The 15,319-nt window shown below is 42.1% G+C and overlaps 1 protein-coding gene across 3 annotated transcripts in view; it reads right to left on the bottom strand.

Annotated features, from left to right (window-relative positions):
- LOC138106418 (cytoplasmic dynein 1 intermediate chain 1) overlaps positions 1-15,319 on the bottom strand; it is a 192,141-nt gene that overhangs the window by 70,761 nt on the left and 106,061 nt on the right. For all 3 annotated transcript variants that reach the window (XM_069006991.1, XM_069006993.1, XM_069006992.1), the window contains exons 8-10: positions 6,511-6,673; positions 5,251-5,350; positions 215-340 (exon numbers count right to left, since the gene is read on the bottom strand). In XM_069006991.1, coding sequence (XP_068863092.1) covers positions 215-340; positions 5,251-5,350; positions 6,511-6,673 — 389 coding nt within the window. The remainder of the gene's footprint in view (positions 1-214; positions 341-5,250; positions 5,351-6,510; positions 6,674-15,319) is intronic.

Raw genomic sequence — 15,319 nt, 5'->3', positions numbered from 1 at the left:
AGGGACTGTTTTAAATAGACAAAGAACGACATGCAGCCCTGACAGGCTTTTGTTGGAGAAGGCTGGTTGCTTTCTAAAAACACTGGACTGTCACTTGTACTTTTACTAAAAATGCCTATTTTTAACCTTAACCTTTTCATATAAACAGCGGGGAGATGCACTATGTAGTAAACTCTTTTGTCTAACATAAAACCAATGGCTTCCTCAGTCTTACCTGACAATGGAACACATACTCTGGTGTGGTTTTCTTGAACTTCATGTTCCATACCAAGGCTACCCCATCCGGTTCATGTGGAGCATCTTCATTATTGTTATAAGATGCAACCATCAATTCAGGGTACTAGAAAGGAAAAGAAAATACAAATGAAATAACATGGATGATGAAAAACCTACACAAAATCATATGAGACAGAAATAATCTACACTAAACGTGCAATATCTGGTTTTAATTATTATACATGCTAGTTCAATCATATTATTCTGCTTCATTTTGGTTTTACATTTTACTCATCCCTAACATCCTTAAAACCCCAGATACTTGCTCTGTATCAGTTACTCTCAAATATCACAAGGGCAATGTTATTTTCTGCAGGTATTTTCTTAAGAAAAGACAACTAACACAATATTTATAAAGGGAATGAAAAGGAAGGAAGAGGGAAAATCTGAAAGCTTGAATAATTTTAATGTATTTTCTTAACTATCTCTTCAGGGACAAACTGCTGTCTTAATTGATTTTGATAATAAAACACTACAACTATAGGGTTGACTTGCTTTTATTCGAAAATTCACTTTTTTTTCAGCATTCCTGAAAACTATTCTTTCTTATTTCATTATGCACTCTTATGCACTTATGCATGGAATCAACGTGAAAGCTCTTCTTGATGATTCAAATGGCAAACAAAACATTTTCTTCACAGAAGCTCAATTTTGCAAGATGCTGAGGTCATCTTGTAAAGCACAGGGTGACCTTGAATTCCACTGACTCAGTGAGATTGATGCAATAAGCACTCTAAAATCAGATCTACACGTTCTTGTATACCCATTATCCACTGCTGTATAGGAGTAGATATGGAACACCCATATGTATTTGCTTTGTTTATATATACCTATCTATATATACATAATATCAAATGTGAAAAATCAGAATTTCACACTGTCTTGATGACCTTGCATCATGTTAAAACACCATAAGAAGTACTAATTTATCCACAAAACATCAATTAATTTCTGTCTACATAGTAACTCCCAGTTGTCTACTCTCACATGTTTGACACTAGGCACCTCTGGTAACCTCTGTCCTTCCCTCTATATATTTGCCCATTTAGAGGGATAGGGTAGTGGACATTATAGCATGTCCAGAGAAAAGCATGTGGCTTCTGCAGAACAACGAGTCAGCAGCTCAGGTTCTGCAAGACCTACATTCTCCTCCTGTAAACCAGAAATGCTTTCTCTCAAAATTTCTCAACAATTTCCTCAATTTATGCAAATTATTGTCACTTTTTGTCTGTCCCAGGTAGATTCCTGCCAAGCCATCCACCACTTTACAAGAGAACAGTGAAGCTAGTAGATGCAAAGGAAGCAGGACAAAGAAACTGCCATTTGGGAGCTGTGAATTCGGTCCAAATGCACTTTAACAATAAAAAAAACCCCAAACCATCACTCTTTATATCATTACTATTGGGGTTTGAACCTCTCTGCTCTCAAAATTCATTTGGAAGAAATAATGCACACAGCTGTAACGTCTGCCACCAGCAGCTGTTACTTCCCACTTTCTGTACACTTCCATGGATAATGTATCAAAGAGCTGATGATTTTTCTATCCAAGCTCATCGCTCCAAATTAGCCTGGCCCCATGTGTGGAAGAATCAGCAATGACACATGGCCACCATAGCCTCCCTTTTCCCATTTGAAGGAAGCTCTGACTAGGTTGTACCTACATCCCTCCAGACCCTGGCTGCTGGCACACCTTGTAAGGACAATTTAGCACCCAATTCACTTGCATGGGATTTAGAGGATGCAGTAGACCAACCACATCTTTTCCCTCATCAAGACCTGAGGGTGGATTAATCCCACACCTGAGATACCACCTCTCTGGACACAGTTGTGCCAACCATGCCCTCAACTGCTCTCATCCATCTCACCCATCTCCTCTCCCACTCCTGCAACAGAGCTTATAACCACTTCTGAACAGCGAGCTCAGCTTCTCCTTTGAACCTTTTCATCCCACACTGGCCCATGTCCAAGCAAACAGAGTGTGCAGCAGGCTCTTGGCAGGCCATCACGTTTTGGCTGAACAGGTTGGGTATCATTCACGCGAGTGGCTAAGCCTGCAGTCATGAAGGGGCAGATACCTGGGCAGGCAGAAGCAACAACCCCTCCTGCCAGCATGACTGTAACCAGCTAGGGTGTGTGACCTGCTCCAAAGTACCAATTTTGAAGCACTTTGGGGCTGGCTCATGCTCCTGGGAAGTTTAGTGAGCATGGTTAGCAGCACGTCTGGCCATAAACAAACACTGACTGAAATCTTGTTGGTCTATTGGTAGGTTTTGCAATCAGTTTATGTATTTGACTGGAAACACAGTTTAAAATTTACACATGCTGGGGTCATACCTAGCTGGGTAACACCATTATGAGGCTTTTTGACCCTTAAAAAAACAGAGCTAAATGCAGCACCCTAAATCCTCTCTGGCATTGCACACTCCAGTGCTCCACTCAATCTACTTCCACTTACACAGTTTCAGTCCTCACCAGGTACCCAGACGTCCTGCAACTGAAAACAACATGAAAACGGTGCTGTGCGAAACCTCATTCAAGGCTGTTGCCCGAGAGTCAAGAAAGACACATCGCCATCCCCGAGACCATGGTTTTCTTGGCTTTAGGCTATCTAAGTTAGCTCCCCTCCCATGCACAGAGTAAGGTGATAACATTCTTTGTGTTTACTCTCAGTCTGTTGGGCCTTTCCCTAAGATCCTTAAGCACCTAAGCCATTTTCCTGTTGCTCTGTGAAAGAATCAAGGGGCTAGAGAGTTATCTTGAACTATGAATGGTCCCACATGTTTGAGACCATATTGTACATGTGACTGGGAACAGAATAACTTGTTTAATCGATGTATCAATGTCCTTTGTTTGATTAAGCTTCTATTTACCTCCAGGCTGTTTCGCAGCAGTAGTTTTATCTCAGAAAATTGAGCAATGTGTTCTGCAGTTCCCATGATTATTCAAGTTATTCTTTGGCACAGTGGACACTGTCATGTCCTGGAGCATGTGTGAGCAGCAGAGCTAGTGGTTAGGTGAAATACCTCTGTCTGGCTCCACCTCCTGTCCCATGGATACAACTCAAAGCAGGAAAGCGAGGAGGCAAGTCCCTACTCCCAAGCTACTGTAGGGCAGCATGCAGAAGCCCCCCACACAGAGGAGCCCCTGCCGGGATGCCAGGGAGCTGAGCATGAGGAGTTAACAAAGAGGAAGGCAGGCGGGGCCACCCTGGAACAAAGAGGTGGGAAGCAGAACATGCCTTCAAGCCCCAGGGGCTGAACAATTACATTTGGCAGTGCTCTTCTGAGGCGGCTTTTTTTCTTGCTGCCCTGGGAATACAGTAAGAGCTGCCTGTTAGGAAAATATCAGATAAGAATTCCATGTAATTTCCAGCCCCTGAACAAGTGAACAGTTTAAGATAAGTGTTTCCTCAGGCTTATATTTGATTTCTGTGGAAATCCATATGTGCTTAAAGGCCACCCACATCACAATAGTGCATACCTGTTGCTAGACTGATATTTTCTATGAAAGCAAAGGTATAAATCCTTCATTTCACGCATGGGGTGCAAGATAGCTATTACAAGAAGCCTCTCTGCAGCTGGCTGTTGTGCACCCCCCAGACCTCTTCAGCCTACCAGTCACACTCACTGGGACCCCCCGACCCTTCTCCTCTCTGCTGCCTCCACGTCCTGTGTGCAGTCAGCTGCCGCCTTGCCTGGGAAGTACCCAGAGGGATGGAAGCAGCTCTGCTGCCATTTCAAGGGGAAAGAGAGAAGCACAGACTCAAAGTCCCTGTGCTCCTTATCCACTGCCTCTCTCCAGTCTGCACACATCATTTATGTACTTGACCTTGAGCACTCGCTCTGTTCATGTGCATATCTAATGTGGTGCAGAAAGTGCTGCTCCTTCTAAGATTAGGCAAAGCTTGTTCTTAACACTGGGCTGAACTACATCTATAGCACCTTTGCTGCCCACACCAGGCTGCACCAGGTCTCTGGAGACCCTGAGGCTGGGTTTTGGGCCAAGTGGGCAGACTGGCTTGTGCTCGCATTTTTTAGCTCCATGTCCTCTTGGAGCAGTTTTGTTGCATCTGTATTGTGGATTTAGGAGCAGAGTGTCCTTAGTTCTCTCCACAGGGAAACCAGATGCTTTGCTCCAGGCCAGAACCTAGGAACAGGCTAACAATGATGAAACAGGACAAGGGGGGCTGGAGTAAAACCAGAACTAAATTAATTTAACAGGACCTGTGATGATGTCTGTGTGTGCTAATCCCAGCTCTCCAACAGAGTAACTAATTAACCTGGTTTCTGTACTTTGCTGATGTGATTGTATTGGTTTTGGAGAGTTTAAGCCGGTCTATCATCAATTTTTTTCTGCAATGACTGCCTTGCAGTGCACAGAAACTGGTAAACTTCAGGCATGTTGCTTTGGCATGCCCCAGGGCAGCTGCAGTCTCCTCTTCCATCACTTGAAGAGAGGACCCAGCAGTTTTTGAAAGACTTCTTTTCAATCTTTTCAAACTGTTCAGATACATTCACCTTTTTATTTTTAGAATATTAGAAAAATTAATTTTATTTCTCACCATTATTTTTAAAATTGTATATACTACTATGTATAGTTATGCATATTTAGTAAATTAATTTTAGTTAGTTTAATTTTAAACCTTTTGTCCTAAAAATGTTTGCATAGGCTGAAGTAGTGAAAGGGAGAGGAAAAGTAAAGACTTCATCTTGGTAGGTTTGTTAACCTAGGGTTTAAACACAACATCCTGATTTTGAAGACCAAGTAACATATAAAAAAAAAAAAATGACAGCTTCATTATTGTCCATTACTCTTCTTTACAGAGAAATGTGCTTTCACTCACACAAGGCCCTGCTGTTATCTCAAAAATAACATCCTGCTCTGCATAAAGAAGAGCACACAGAGGCTGCCCATAAGTTTTATTGGGAGAAGTGGAAGTGATATGGAAATATGTCTCCCAACTTCACATCTTACCTGAAGAGACCAATCCATGCAGGTGACGACACGATGCTTTGACCAGTGCTCATCATAAAACTGCCGGTTAAAGGAAAGGTTGGCTCCTGCTTGAACATCTCTGTGTGAATTCAAACAAAGTGATACATTTTCAAGTATCAGGGTTCAAATGCTGTGAAAAGCAGTGCAAAAGTTTTTGACTACTTCTCAGATCTCTGCTCAGCCTGGGGAGTCTGCCACCTTGATTTAATTGCTCTCACTGACTGTCTGGCTGAAAATGATGCAACAAGGAACACATTTTAGATCTGTTTCACAAAACCACATTTCTTAATTTCTCACTGTCTGCCTGACTCTTCTGGGTCACTCTGGGCTCTCTGCCCTCTTTGTCTCTCAGGATGAACCCAGCCCTGGCATTCAGTTCCCCCTTTTCTGAACCTTCACCTCCAAGCTATAACCAAACCTCTCACTTTTGACTCCTGAAATCTTAAAGGTACAGCACCTCCTCCCAGAGATGGAGACAGCAGATGCTGTGTGACACTGCAAGGACAGGCTGAAGCTCAGTGCTGGTCCCACACTGCCACACTGATGCACTCAGCTGGTCCATAGGGATGGTGTTCTGGGTTAACCTCCAGTAACTTCAGCGCAATACAGCTCCTGATTTGCCATGAGGCCTCGACAGATACATAGCTGTTACAACCTATATATTTCCTCTCCAACTAACAAGTTTTACTGCTTTGCTCCCATATCAATTGCTGAAAACAAAACTTGTCACTTCTTGTCTTAGCTGTTTAGATTGCAAATGCTTTGGGAGATCATAATTTTATCCTCACAATGCATGGTATAGTGGGATCCATTACAGACCTGAGGCAGTAGTAGAATATAAACAACACTAATTTGAATCTGTGAAAATATCATAAGCACATACATGTACACCACTGGAATGTACACATTTACATGTACATGTGTATACACACATTTATCTATTTCAGTTATTTGTTCAGAATTTTAAACTTCACCCTAAAAATGAAACAAAAAATTAAACCAGCTGAATAATATGTCAAGTTAAAAAAAGAAACAAAAACCCAACCCCAGATCAGTCAAGCACAAAGCTATTTCACAATACAATTTCAGATGACAAAGTGACCCAGGCATTCACAGAGAAATTTTGAGCTTTTCTTAACTGTAAAAATGTTAAATTCTGTTTAAAGTTAAGGCTTCCTGTTACTTGAATTCTCTTTATAAAACTCATTTTACAAAAGCAAAAAAAAACCCCAAACTGACCCATCTTTCTCTTCTACATCTCTGCCACTGTAGTCAAAGAAGATGTCTGAATCTTCAGCCAAAGCTCGCTCAATTACACGTATTGTGCGGTCAAAAAATATCAGGAATTCTTCTGAATGGAGAACTTGTTGCTTTTCTTCCTCTGTCAGTTCTCTAGGAGGAGCTTGGAAAATGAAAAGATATAGTTAAGAGTATGACATTTCACCCCTTTCCCAATGAATCAACATCTTCAGTGGGTTTCTTCTGACATGAAAGCTTGCTGTAGCAATGTCAGGAGAAAAATCAAAGCTTTACTCTTAAAATCATGACTAAGAAGTTTTTAATATGTCTAAACATACTCCTGTATATTCCCAGAATGTAGCCTTTACATAGACGAGATCCTATATCTAATGTATTTATTATTCTGAAATGGAAAATTCTTAAACCCCCCAAATTAAATAAACGCCATGTTCCTATTTCAGGAAATGGCCATGACTGACGTTTAGGCAATACCTAACTGGAAAAGCAGAACATTTATGTAACAGAGGACCTGTCAGAGGAGCTGAAGATAAAATAATCTTCTTAACTTATACTACAGTTCTTTGTATTAAAAGGGCTCACATAATCTCTCCCTTCACTTCTTCCAATTTCTACTTGGTGTCACTGATAAATTCTGCCTTTGCTTCAGAGCTTTTGTGAAGTAATGAACTGAATAACCAAAGATATTCTCTGAGGCAGAAAAGCTGAAAGCAACCAGCCAACACCAGTTTCTTTAAGGCAGCGTTATTCCCTGCAGAGGAACCCTAAGACCCAGAGCAACCAATGTCACTGAGCCATGGGCAAAGCTGCCCTGGGAGGGAGAGGGGGTGTCTTAGACAGCAGTAAGAATAGCATGTCCCCCACAAGATGAAGTTGATTCTTTGCATGTACACAGAGATGATAAACCTTTACTTCCAATATTTCCAGTTTGGCCCTTCATTTGAAAAATACTGTTTATAGAATGCACCAATGCAACGTCTCCATCAGTTTAATGACAGGTTGGTAAATTATAACTCAAATGTGAGAATCAGGGGGAATGAAAGTTGAGATGCTGCTGTTACTACAGTACAAAATTCTATTCTCAATTACACTATCAGGGTCATATTGATATTGTGGCAATATTGTGTATCAATTATGCATTTTCCCACATGTGCTTTTGAATCATCATTTTGGTTATACTTCAGAATTACCTGTACTTCAAGAAATTGCATTAGTATCTTTACAGTTACCCCAAACCAACCCTGCAACTAGCCTGAATTCCGAGCATAAAAAGCTCTGTTGACAGAGAATTTTGTTGCAAATTTATAATTATGAACACAAACAACATATCATAAACAGATTTATTGCAAAATTACAGAGAGTCCTATGTAAGAGTTTAACAAGTGATCAAGGGTCTCCTGCATTTGGCTTTACACTACAGATTTGAGGTGTTTACCTGTGAAAATGACCTTGCAGTCTCCCTAGGCCATACTGGGTTAAAACATCAGCAGCCAAAAAGGGAATTCAGCAGTTCAGAGAACACCCACTATACAGCAAAGTTTAACTCCCAGCCCTGTCATACATATCTCAATGTTTAATTAAACAATGAGTGACACAGTTTCAAGCTGCAACTCAAAATGATTTTCTAGTTTCTCTGCCGTGCCACACAGTTGCTTTCAGTGATCAGGGCGACGTGGCCCTTGCTAACTATCTGATTTGCCTGTGCTTCGCACTGGATTCATGCACTCCAGTGCCCGAGTACAATGACAGGACCAGGCCCCAGGGCAGGAACGGATGGAAAAGCACAGCAGCAGGCAGGAGGAGTGACATGGTCATCACTCCTGCAGTACTCAGCTCCCCCTGCTTTCAGAGTTGCTGCGGTTGGGAGAGGCTGCTACCACCACACTTTGCCTCAAGTTTGCCTCAAGCGGTCAAAGCGTTAGCTCTGAAAGACAAAATCTCTGCACTACACCTGAGCTAAACAGAGAGGGTAGGAGGAGCAATTTGGCCCTCAGGACACAGAGCAGCTAAGAAGTTAGAAACGCTAGCCTTTGATGATCTCCTGTAGCCTTGGCCCTATGTTTCCTACCAGCAGTTAGTGGTTCCTGTGGAGCTCCACACATCCAGAGAATATCTGCATCCCCCACATGGTCCCCCTGAGTAGCAGAGCGACAATTACCAAGCAGGAGCACGATTTGCCCCTAAATGCTTTACACAGAAGCAAAGCATGTGGAAGAAAAAGAATGACTAGCAAAAAGTACAGCTTGACCTATTGCAGCATCTACTGCTGAATAGTAATTGGCACTGAGGGAACTCATCTGGCAAGGAAGCCTGTAATGAGGCAATATCCCATCGTCACCACTAAAGCACTGCTTTCCGAGAATCAAAGACAACAAGCATGACAATGCAGCAAAATGGCATAAAGAGAGGGAAAATAACTGCAAAGGCAACTGGAAAACTCATTTAAAGCTGCTCCAAATGGTAAAAATTATTTTCTAAATCAAATCCTCTCTACAGCTTGGAATATAAATTTATTACTCAGCCATTTGCTGACTATAACTGCAAAGAAAATACAACCCAAAATCAATAGAAATGGAAAGGCAAAAAATAAACAACTTGGGAGCTGTGGAGTGCTCACAAGCAATGGTGGCACACATGACTGTAGCTCTACCTCAGCAAAATCTCCCTTGCAGTTAGCAATGATCTGTGGGAGGCCGGCAGTCTATTAAACCATCAGGAACACCTTGGCTAAAGTTTTTAGGGCATAAATCAGCTTACCTCATTCATCTGACTGACACACCAGATGCCCCCTGGCGAAATTAAGCTTCATATTTTAGCCTTATTTTCTTCTTTCATTCGGCCGCCTCTGAAGTTTTATTTGAGGCAATCTCTTCTTACAAGAATGTTAACATCATTACTTTTTCCAGTCTAAAACATTGCTATAACTACTGTAAATACATGAAATATAAGCAAAAAGCCCCAAACAGACAGGTTTGCTCTTTCAAATACGGAGGTTTTCTAACCATTTATCTTTCAGAGCCATTTCCATTTTCTCCTTGTTCCTTCTCCCTGTCTGTCCATTACCTCAAATAAAATAAAAAGAATCTATGTAATTTTCTGCAATTTTTCTTCCGATCTGGGAGCTTACAGTGACTTTGATCTCAGCTTTCAAGAGACACAGGCTCTCTTCAAGGAAAACTGAGAAACTTAAGTAGCTGATCAAAGTGGTTTTTTGTTTTGTTTTGTCACAGAGACCTATGTGATATGACAATATTTTCAGAAATTCCCTGCAAGAATACAGCATTTGTCATCAAGTATCTGCTCTCCCTGCATAAAACCCAAACCAACCACATCTAACCTTCTGTGCTGAACAAAGCCCAGTGCAGTGTGTAGTTTACCACTGCTAAATGTTACATGCTTATTGCCTGGCGTGCAATGAGAACTCCTGCAAAGGAAGCTCCATAGTTTGCTCATTTCGACACCACAGCTTCCTAAGGAACTGTTGTGCCTGTGCTTTGATCCCACCTGGAGGAGCTGAACCCATCTGTGGCCCTGCACAGCTCATGGCAGCAGGACCCATGGTGCAGCCAACAAGTCCTGCCTAACAGGACCAGCAGGCATCCCATCTGTCCACGAACACACCGAGATGTCAATGGGATCCTGCACCCACCAGCAGCCTGCCCTCCAAGTGGCTCTGGTATGATGTCAACAACATGTATCAAAGAAGCCCTGTGTTCATGCTGATGTATAATACTGTACAAAATAAAATGGAATTTACATTTAAAATTAAATTGCTGTACAGAGCAATATATGCACAGAGGACACCACAGGGAAAGAAATTATGAGGTGTATCTGTAATGAAAGATATTATATACTTGTGCTGGAACAGGAAGGTCTAGAATATGAAACAATAATTGAACATGATGTGAACACAGCCAATTTATTCAAGACTTATTTACAAAAAGTAGGAACATTTTATCATTTCATGTGACTTAACATAATCCTCAGAAATACCATATTTCGCATCAGGTCCTTTGTCCATAAATTTCTTTGGACAAAACAGAAAGAAACAAAAAATTATATTAAAACATCTTCTTGAATCTTTAATAAAATTGCTGCAGACTCGTTCTTATTCAGCAGAAGCATGTTTGTCATAAATACAACATAAATAGGTGGGATAACAGTGCAGGATCAAATTTACAATTCAAGTACCAGGACTTGAGTCTTCTCCTAAGGGAGTTAAAAAAACCTTAAAAAATATTAAAAAAAAACCAAACAAAACCCCACATTTAAATAAATATAAAAAAGATTCTCCTGGAATTGCAGAAATTCTAAAAACCTGACAAGAGAAATGAAGTCCGTTAAAGGAAAAAAAACCAAACCAAAAGAAAAACACCAAAAGGAGTAAGTGAATGAAAGAAAGGGCAGACTAATAAAAACAGTAAAGCAGGAAGCAGCCTTGTTATCAACCCAGAGATATAATGAGACACAGAAGGAGATTATTAAAACCCCTTAAGAGCTGTATTATTTCTTTCAGCATCCATTTAAATCCGTGTAAACTTTAGATGTGCTGACGAGGGAAGATGGCTGAAAGGTACAGGGTGAGAACTGCAAGGTGTGAAGTGGCTCTCAGCAGCTTTCAGTCCTTGCCTGCTGATACCTTGTGATCCTCCCGTTTTTCTAGTGCTTTGCACTTTCATGTCAGGCTTGATATATGCCATATCCTGCTTGCTGTGTGCCATACCATGGCTTGATATATGTCATGTCTTTGTTGTTCTGGCAAGTCCCTTCATGGCATAAACATAAAAAGGAAGATTTCAAGCTTTATTCAGGGATCTTTTGATTCTGGAGAAGCAAGTTGCAGAGCCTTAGATTTGAATCTGTGCCAGGCAGGGCTGTTCCCACTGCCTGTGCTTCTCCAGGGGCCATGCTGGACACCATCCCTGAGCATGCCCAAGCTGGCTGTAAGGATGGGTCAGCACACCTGAGCTCACTGTGGTGTTGGTGGCAGTGAAACCATGGCATTTCTGGCCACGACAAACCTCACCACAATGTGTCTTGCTTTTCCAATACTGATGCCTGAGCTGTTGAGAGTGAAACCATCCCCACCAGCCCAGCCTGCTCTGTGGACACCTGAGCCCCATGCACAGGGCCAGGGCAAGAGTAGGGCACAGCAGGTCTTTGGAGCTGCAGATTCCAGCCTTTCCCATCACAGCCTTTCATGCAAGTTTCTGTGGGTATGCCCATGGCTTCAGATAAATGCAGGTTGAGGCCCACTTTCAAGACCTAGCCCGTTCCGTTGTTCATGTGGTTTCTACTGACACAAAGAGGAGCCTTAGGTGGAGTTCCAGAGCTCTCTGGTGGTGGAAAGCCCCATCCCACTTGATGCCACAGTCTGGGACCAGTCTCTTGTTTATGTGGTCAGGAGAGGCTGGGAACAGGCAGAGCCCAGCCCAGTTCACCGTCAGGTATCCCACACTCGGTTCTTTCAAAAACAATGGGGAGAACATGCACCTGAGACATGGGTGGCAAGAGGCAGCCTCACAGAAGAGGCACAAGGTGGTCCCAAGGCTTCATACACTTCAAGGGGTCAACAAGTCAGTTCTTCATCTCCCACTCCACTTTGGGGGGCTTAAGCTGTTGCTCTGCCCTTTGAACCTCCACGGCAGTGAAGGTCTACAAGAGGCGCTGTGCCAGACAGGCTGCCCCAGTGCAGGTGCACAGTGTGTCTTACAGTGATGCTGAGACATGTTCAGAACCAGGGTCAGACCCTGCAAACACCCATGACTGCTGAATAATCCCACCAAACCCCATAGAGCAACTCTGGGGTGTGCAGGGGGAAGATGAGGAAATTAAGCATGCAATAAATGTCTGTAGAATTAAATTGAACTACCTATAAACCATGTAGAAAAAAAAAATCACGTTTCCTCTTAAAATACCATTATAAAAATAGAGCACTCTTGTCCTGTTGGCTTGGAGAGAGGGAGACTGAACAGACTGGATCCAACCTTTAGTTTTTATTCCGACCTATTTTTGAGTTATATTCATGAAAAAGTGGTCTGCCTTTCTATCCGTGCACTTCTTTCTCCCATGGATTTTTTCTTAACACTCCTATAACTCAAAAAAGGCCACGCTGATTTTTTTTAATCTGTTAAAAAATGTGCTCCCTGAGCTGAAACCAAATTTCAGCCCAGAGCAAATTTTTACGGCTGGGTTATAAATCCCTGAAAAACAGGATTCATAATGGAAGTGCTGACACAGCCTTAACTACTATATAGCAGTGTGAATGGCGCCACTATAATGTCTATTAGAGATTCTTTAAAAAGTTTGCAAAATATTGTCTTGCCTTGCAGAGAAAAAGAAGCCAGAGTACTTAATGCCAACATAAACATGCTTTTAACCCATTATGTGCTAATTTGCAGAAAAGCTATTAATTCTGAGTAGGCACACAGAGTGCAGCACCGACAGGAAATGTTCTTCTAAACTCCTGTTTGACTTGTAACGTGGTTTTAATCACTTCCATGAAACACAAACGATGGCTTCAAACTCTGAATGTTGCTCAGAACATGAGAAGGGTGATTACAACAGAGAGGAAAACGGGATTTTGTAGGCAAAAGGGCTAAAGCCAACAGGGAGAGAATGAAACCAAACACTAAAAAATGGGACTCCGTTCCGTGTCAGTTTGGGGATGATGGCTTCATTTGATTCACAGCATTTAATGCCTGTCACCAGCATGCCACTATTTTATCCACCACAACCCATGCTGCAGGTCAAGTTCACTTTCTATCAGGCAATGACCAAGTTTTCTTCTTCCTTGAGCCCAGTCAAATGTTAGCACCTCACAAAGCCGGTTCTGCTAAAGCAAGCTGTGCCTTGATTTTACAGCCTGCAGCTTGTGTGCCTGAGACCAGCCCAGATGATCTACTGCTCCTGAGGGTCTGCTAGGCAGGAAAGGGGAGCACTGCCCTCTAACTAAAACACAGCAAAGAAACAAAAGACGTTGGCAGTGGTGGTTGGTGAGTAAAGTACATAAAAGGCTAACTTGAAATCCCATTAAAAAGTGAAATAAATCAGTTCAGGTTCGTATTTTGATTTTTTTCTTCTTCTCCTCTTGCAGGAGTTTGTGCTTTCTCCCCATGTATAAGCATTAGCATCACTTTTCTGTGGGAATAAATGGGTGTGGGATAAGCTGTAAGTTGAATACTACAGGGACATTCAGCAGCTCAGAACAGTGCTTATGCATGGGGTGCAGTGGCAGAGGTTTTTATGGCTTTCTGTTGCCATTAGTGGAAGAGATACTGTGTTAGGCCAGTGACTGCAAAAGCCCATATGCAAGTTGACCTCACAGTTTTGGAAAGAAGGGTAATTTTCATGAAAAATGAAGTTTTTCTGTTGCCACATTTCTTACTCATGTCCTCAGTTTTGCCTTTGCAGACCTGCCTGACTCCTGTTCCTGCTGTCTCCAGTGCTCCCCTCTGCCCATGGCATCAGTGGCTGGGGCCAATGGGAGAAGCAGAATGATGAGAAGCGGGGGGGGGAGGGGGTGACCTTCTCTCTCTATATTTCTACAAGGACCCAAACAAGCACTGCACACTGCAGGACTTATGGCACGGGTGATTTCTATGATGCTCTTAAGAGGGAAGGAAGATCAATTTGTAATCAAAATGGTATGGCTGGTACTGCAACTCACTTCAGTGGGTGAGGACAGCAAATGTGGGCACTGTGTACGAGATTTTTTTTTTTTTTTTGATACTGATGAAAATATACCAGTCTCCCCTGGATGAGAAATAAGCATCTGCTGCTGTATTCCCAGTTAAAGATTTCATGGGCTTCTATGTAAAATGATTCCATACTTTTCCCCTAGTGAGATTATCTTGGGAAAAACCCAGCTCACAAAATTATCCTGGTAATGACCACCATAGCAAGAAATGACTTAGGCCCTACCTGAAGAAGTAAACTACCTTTGAAGAGGCTAAACAGAATTTTGAGCAGTCCTGGATATACAGACTAAGAAATGCTGGAGAAGACACCCATTTCCTTCCACCCTGGAGCTGCTGCTATTCCAGTTCTTTTTCTCTACTCAACACAGGGGTGAGCATTGACTGTTGAAGGCATTGATACATTAGAATAGCCAATACTCTTGTAAATTTCTAGATGAGGAAGACCAAATTTCACATCCTCCTTCTAATTTGAAAGCTAGGACAGGTCCAAGAAAAGGAAAAGAGACACCAAGCATATCTACGACCTCCAGTGCTGACATGTATGACTTAAGCAAGTGTCTCTTGTCTGCACCAGAAGCAAGTAGTAACCTGAATTTTTGTAACCATGCAGAACATCTCAATACAGAGTAATGGACAGAAGGGCTGGACTTGTCTGGCTTCAGGGGTTTTTTTTTAAGTTCCTTGAAGCTGTTCCCACAAAACATTTTGATTTTGACAGCTAACATTTTTCAAGTGAAATTATTTTCTTCTGGATGATTCCTGACTACCACTAGGTTTAAGTTTGTTCCTCTCAAGCAGGCAGACAGTTATGGGCTCCAAGTACCTTTGAAGACCAATGAACTTTATAGAGCTGCTGGAATGCCTGGCATTCCCATTTTAAACCTTTCACGTTAGCAGGGTATTTGAGCCAGAGGACAAATTAGTACCAGTACTGGGATCCAAGAATCTCTAGTTTGTTTTCAAATTATAAAGACATGTAGCCTCTTCCAAACAGCTCAAGTCTCATGTATTTTGCAATCTTCTCAGGCCTACCAGCTGGGTCACTGGGATACAATTTTCTGCTTTTATGCTACTCATATGGTTTTGAATCA

The sequence above is a fragment of the Aphelocoma coerulescens genome, chromosome 2 (genome assembly GCF_041296385.1).
Source record: "Aphelocoma coerulescens isolate FSJ_1873_10779 chromosome 2, UR_Acoe_1.0, whole genome shotgun sequence".
Lineage (NCBI taxonomy): Eukaryota > Metazoa > Chordata > Aves > Passeriformes > Corvidae > Aphelocoma > Aphelocoma coerulescens.
Note: the sequence above shows the minus strand (reverse complement) of the source record. Positions and strands in the feature narration are given on the sequence as shown.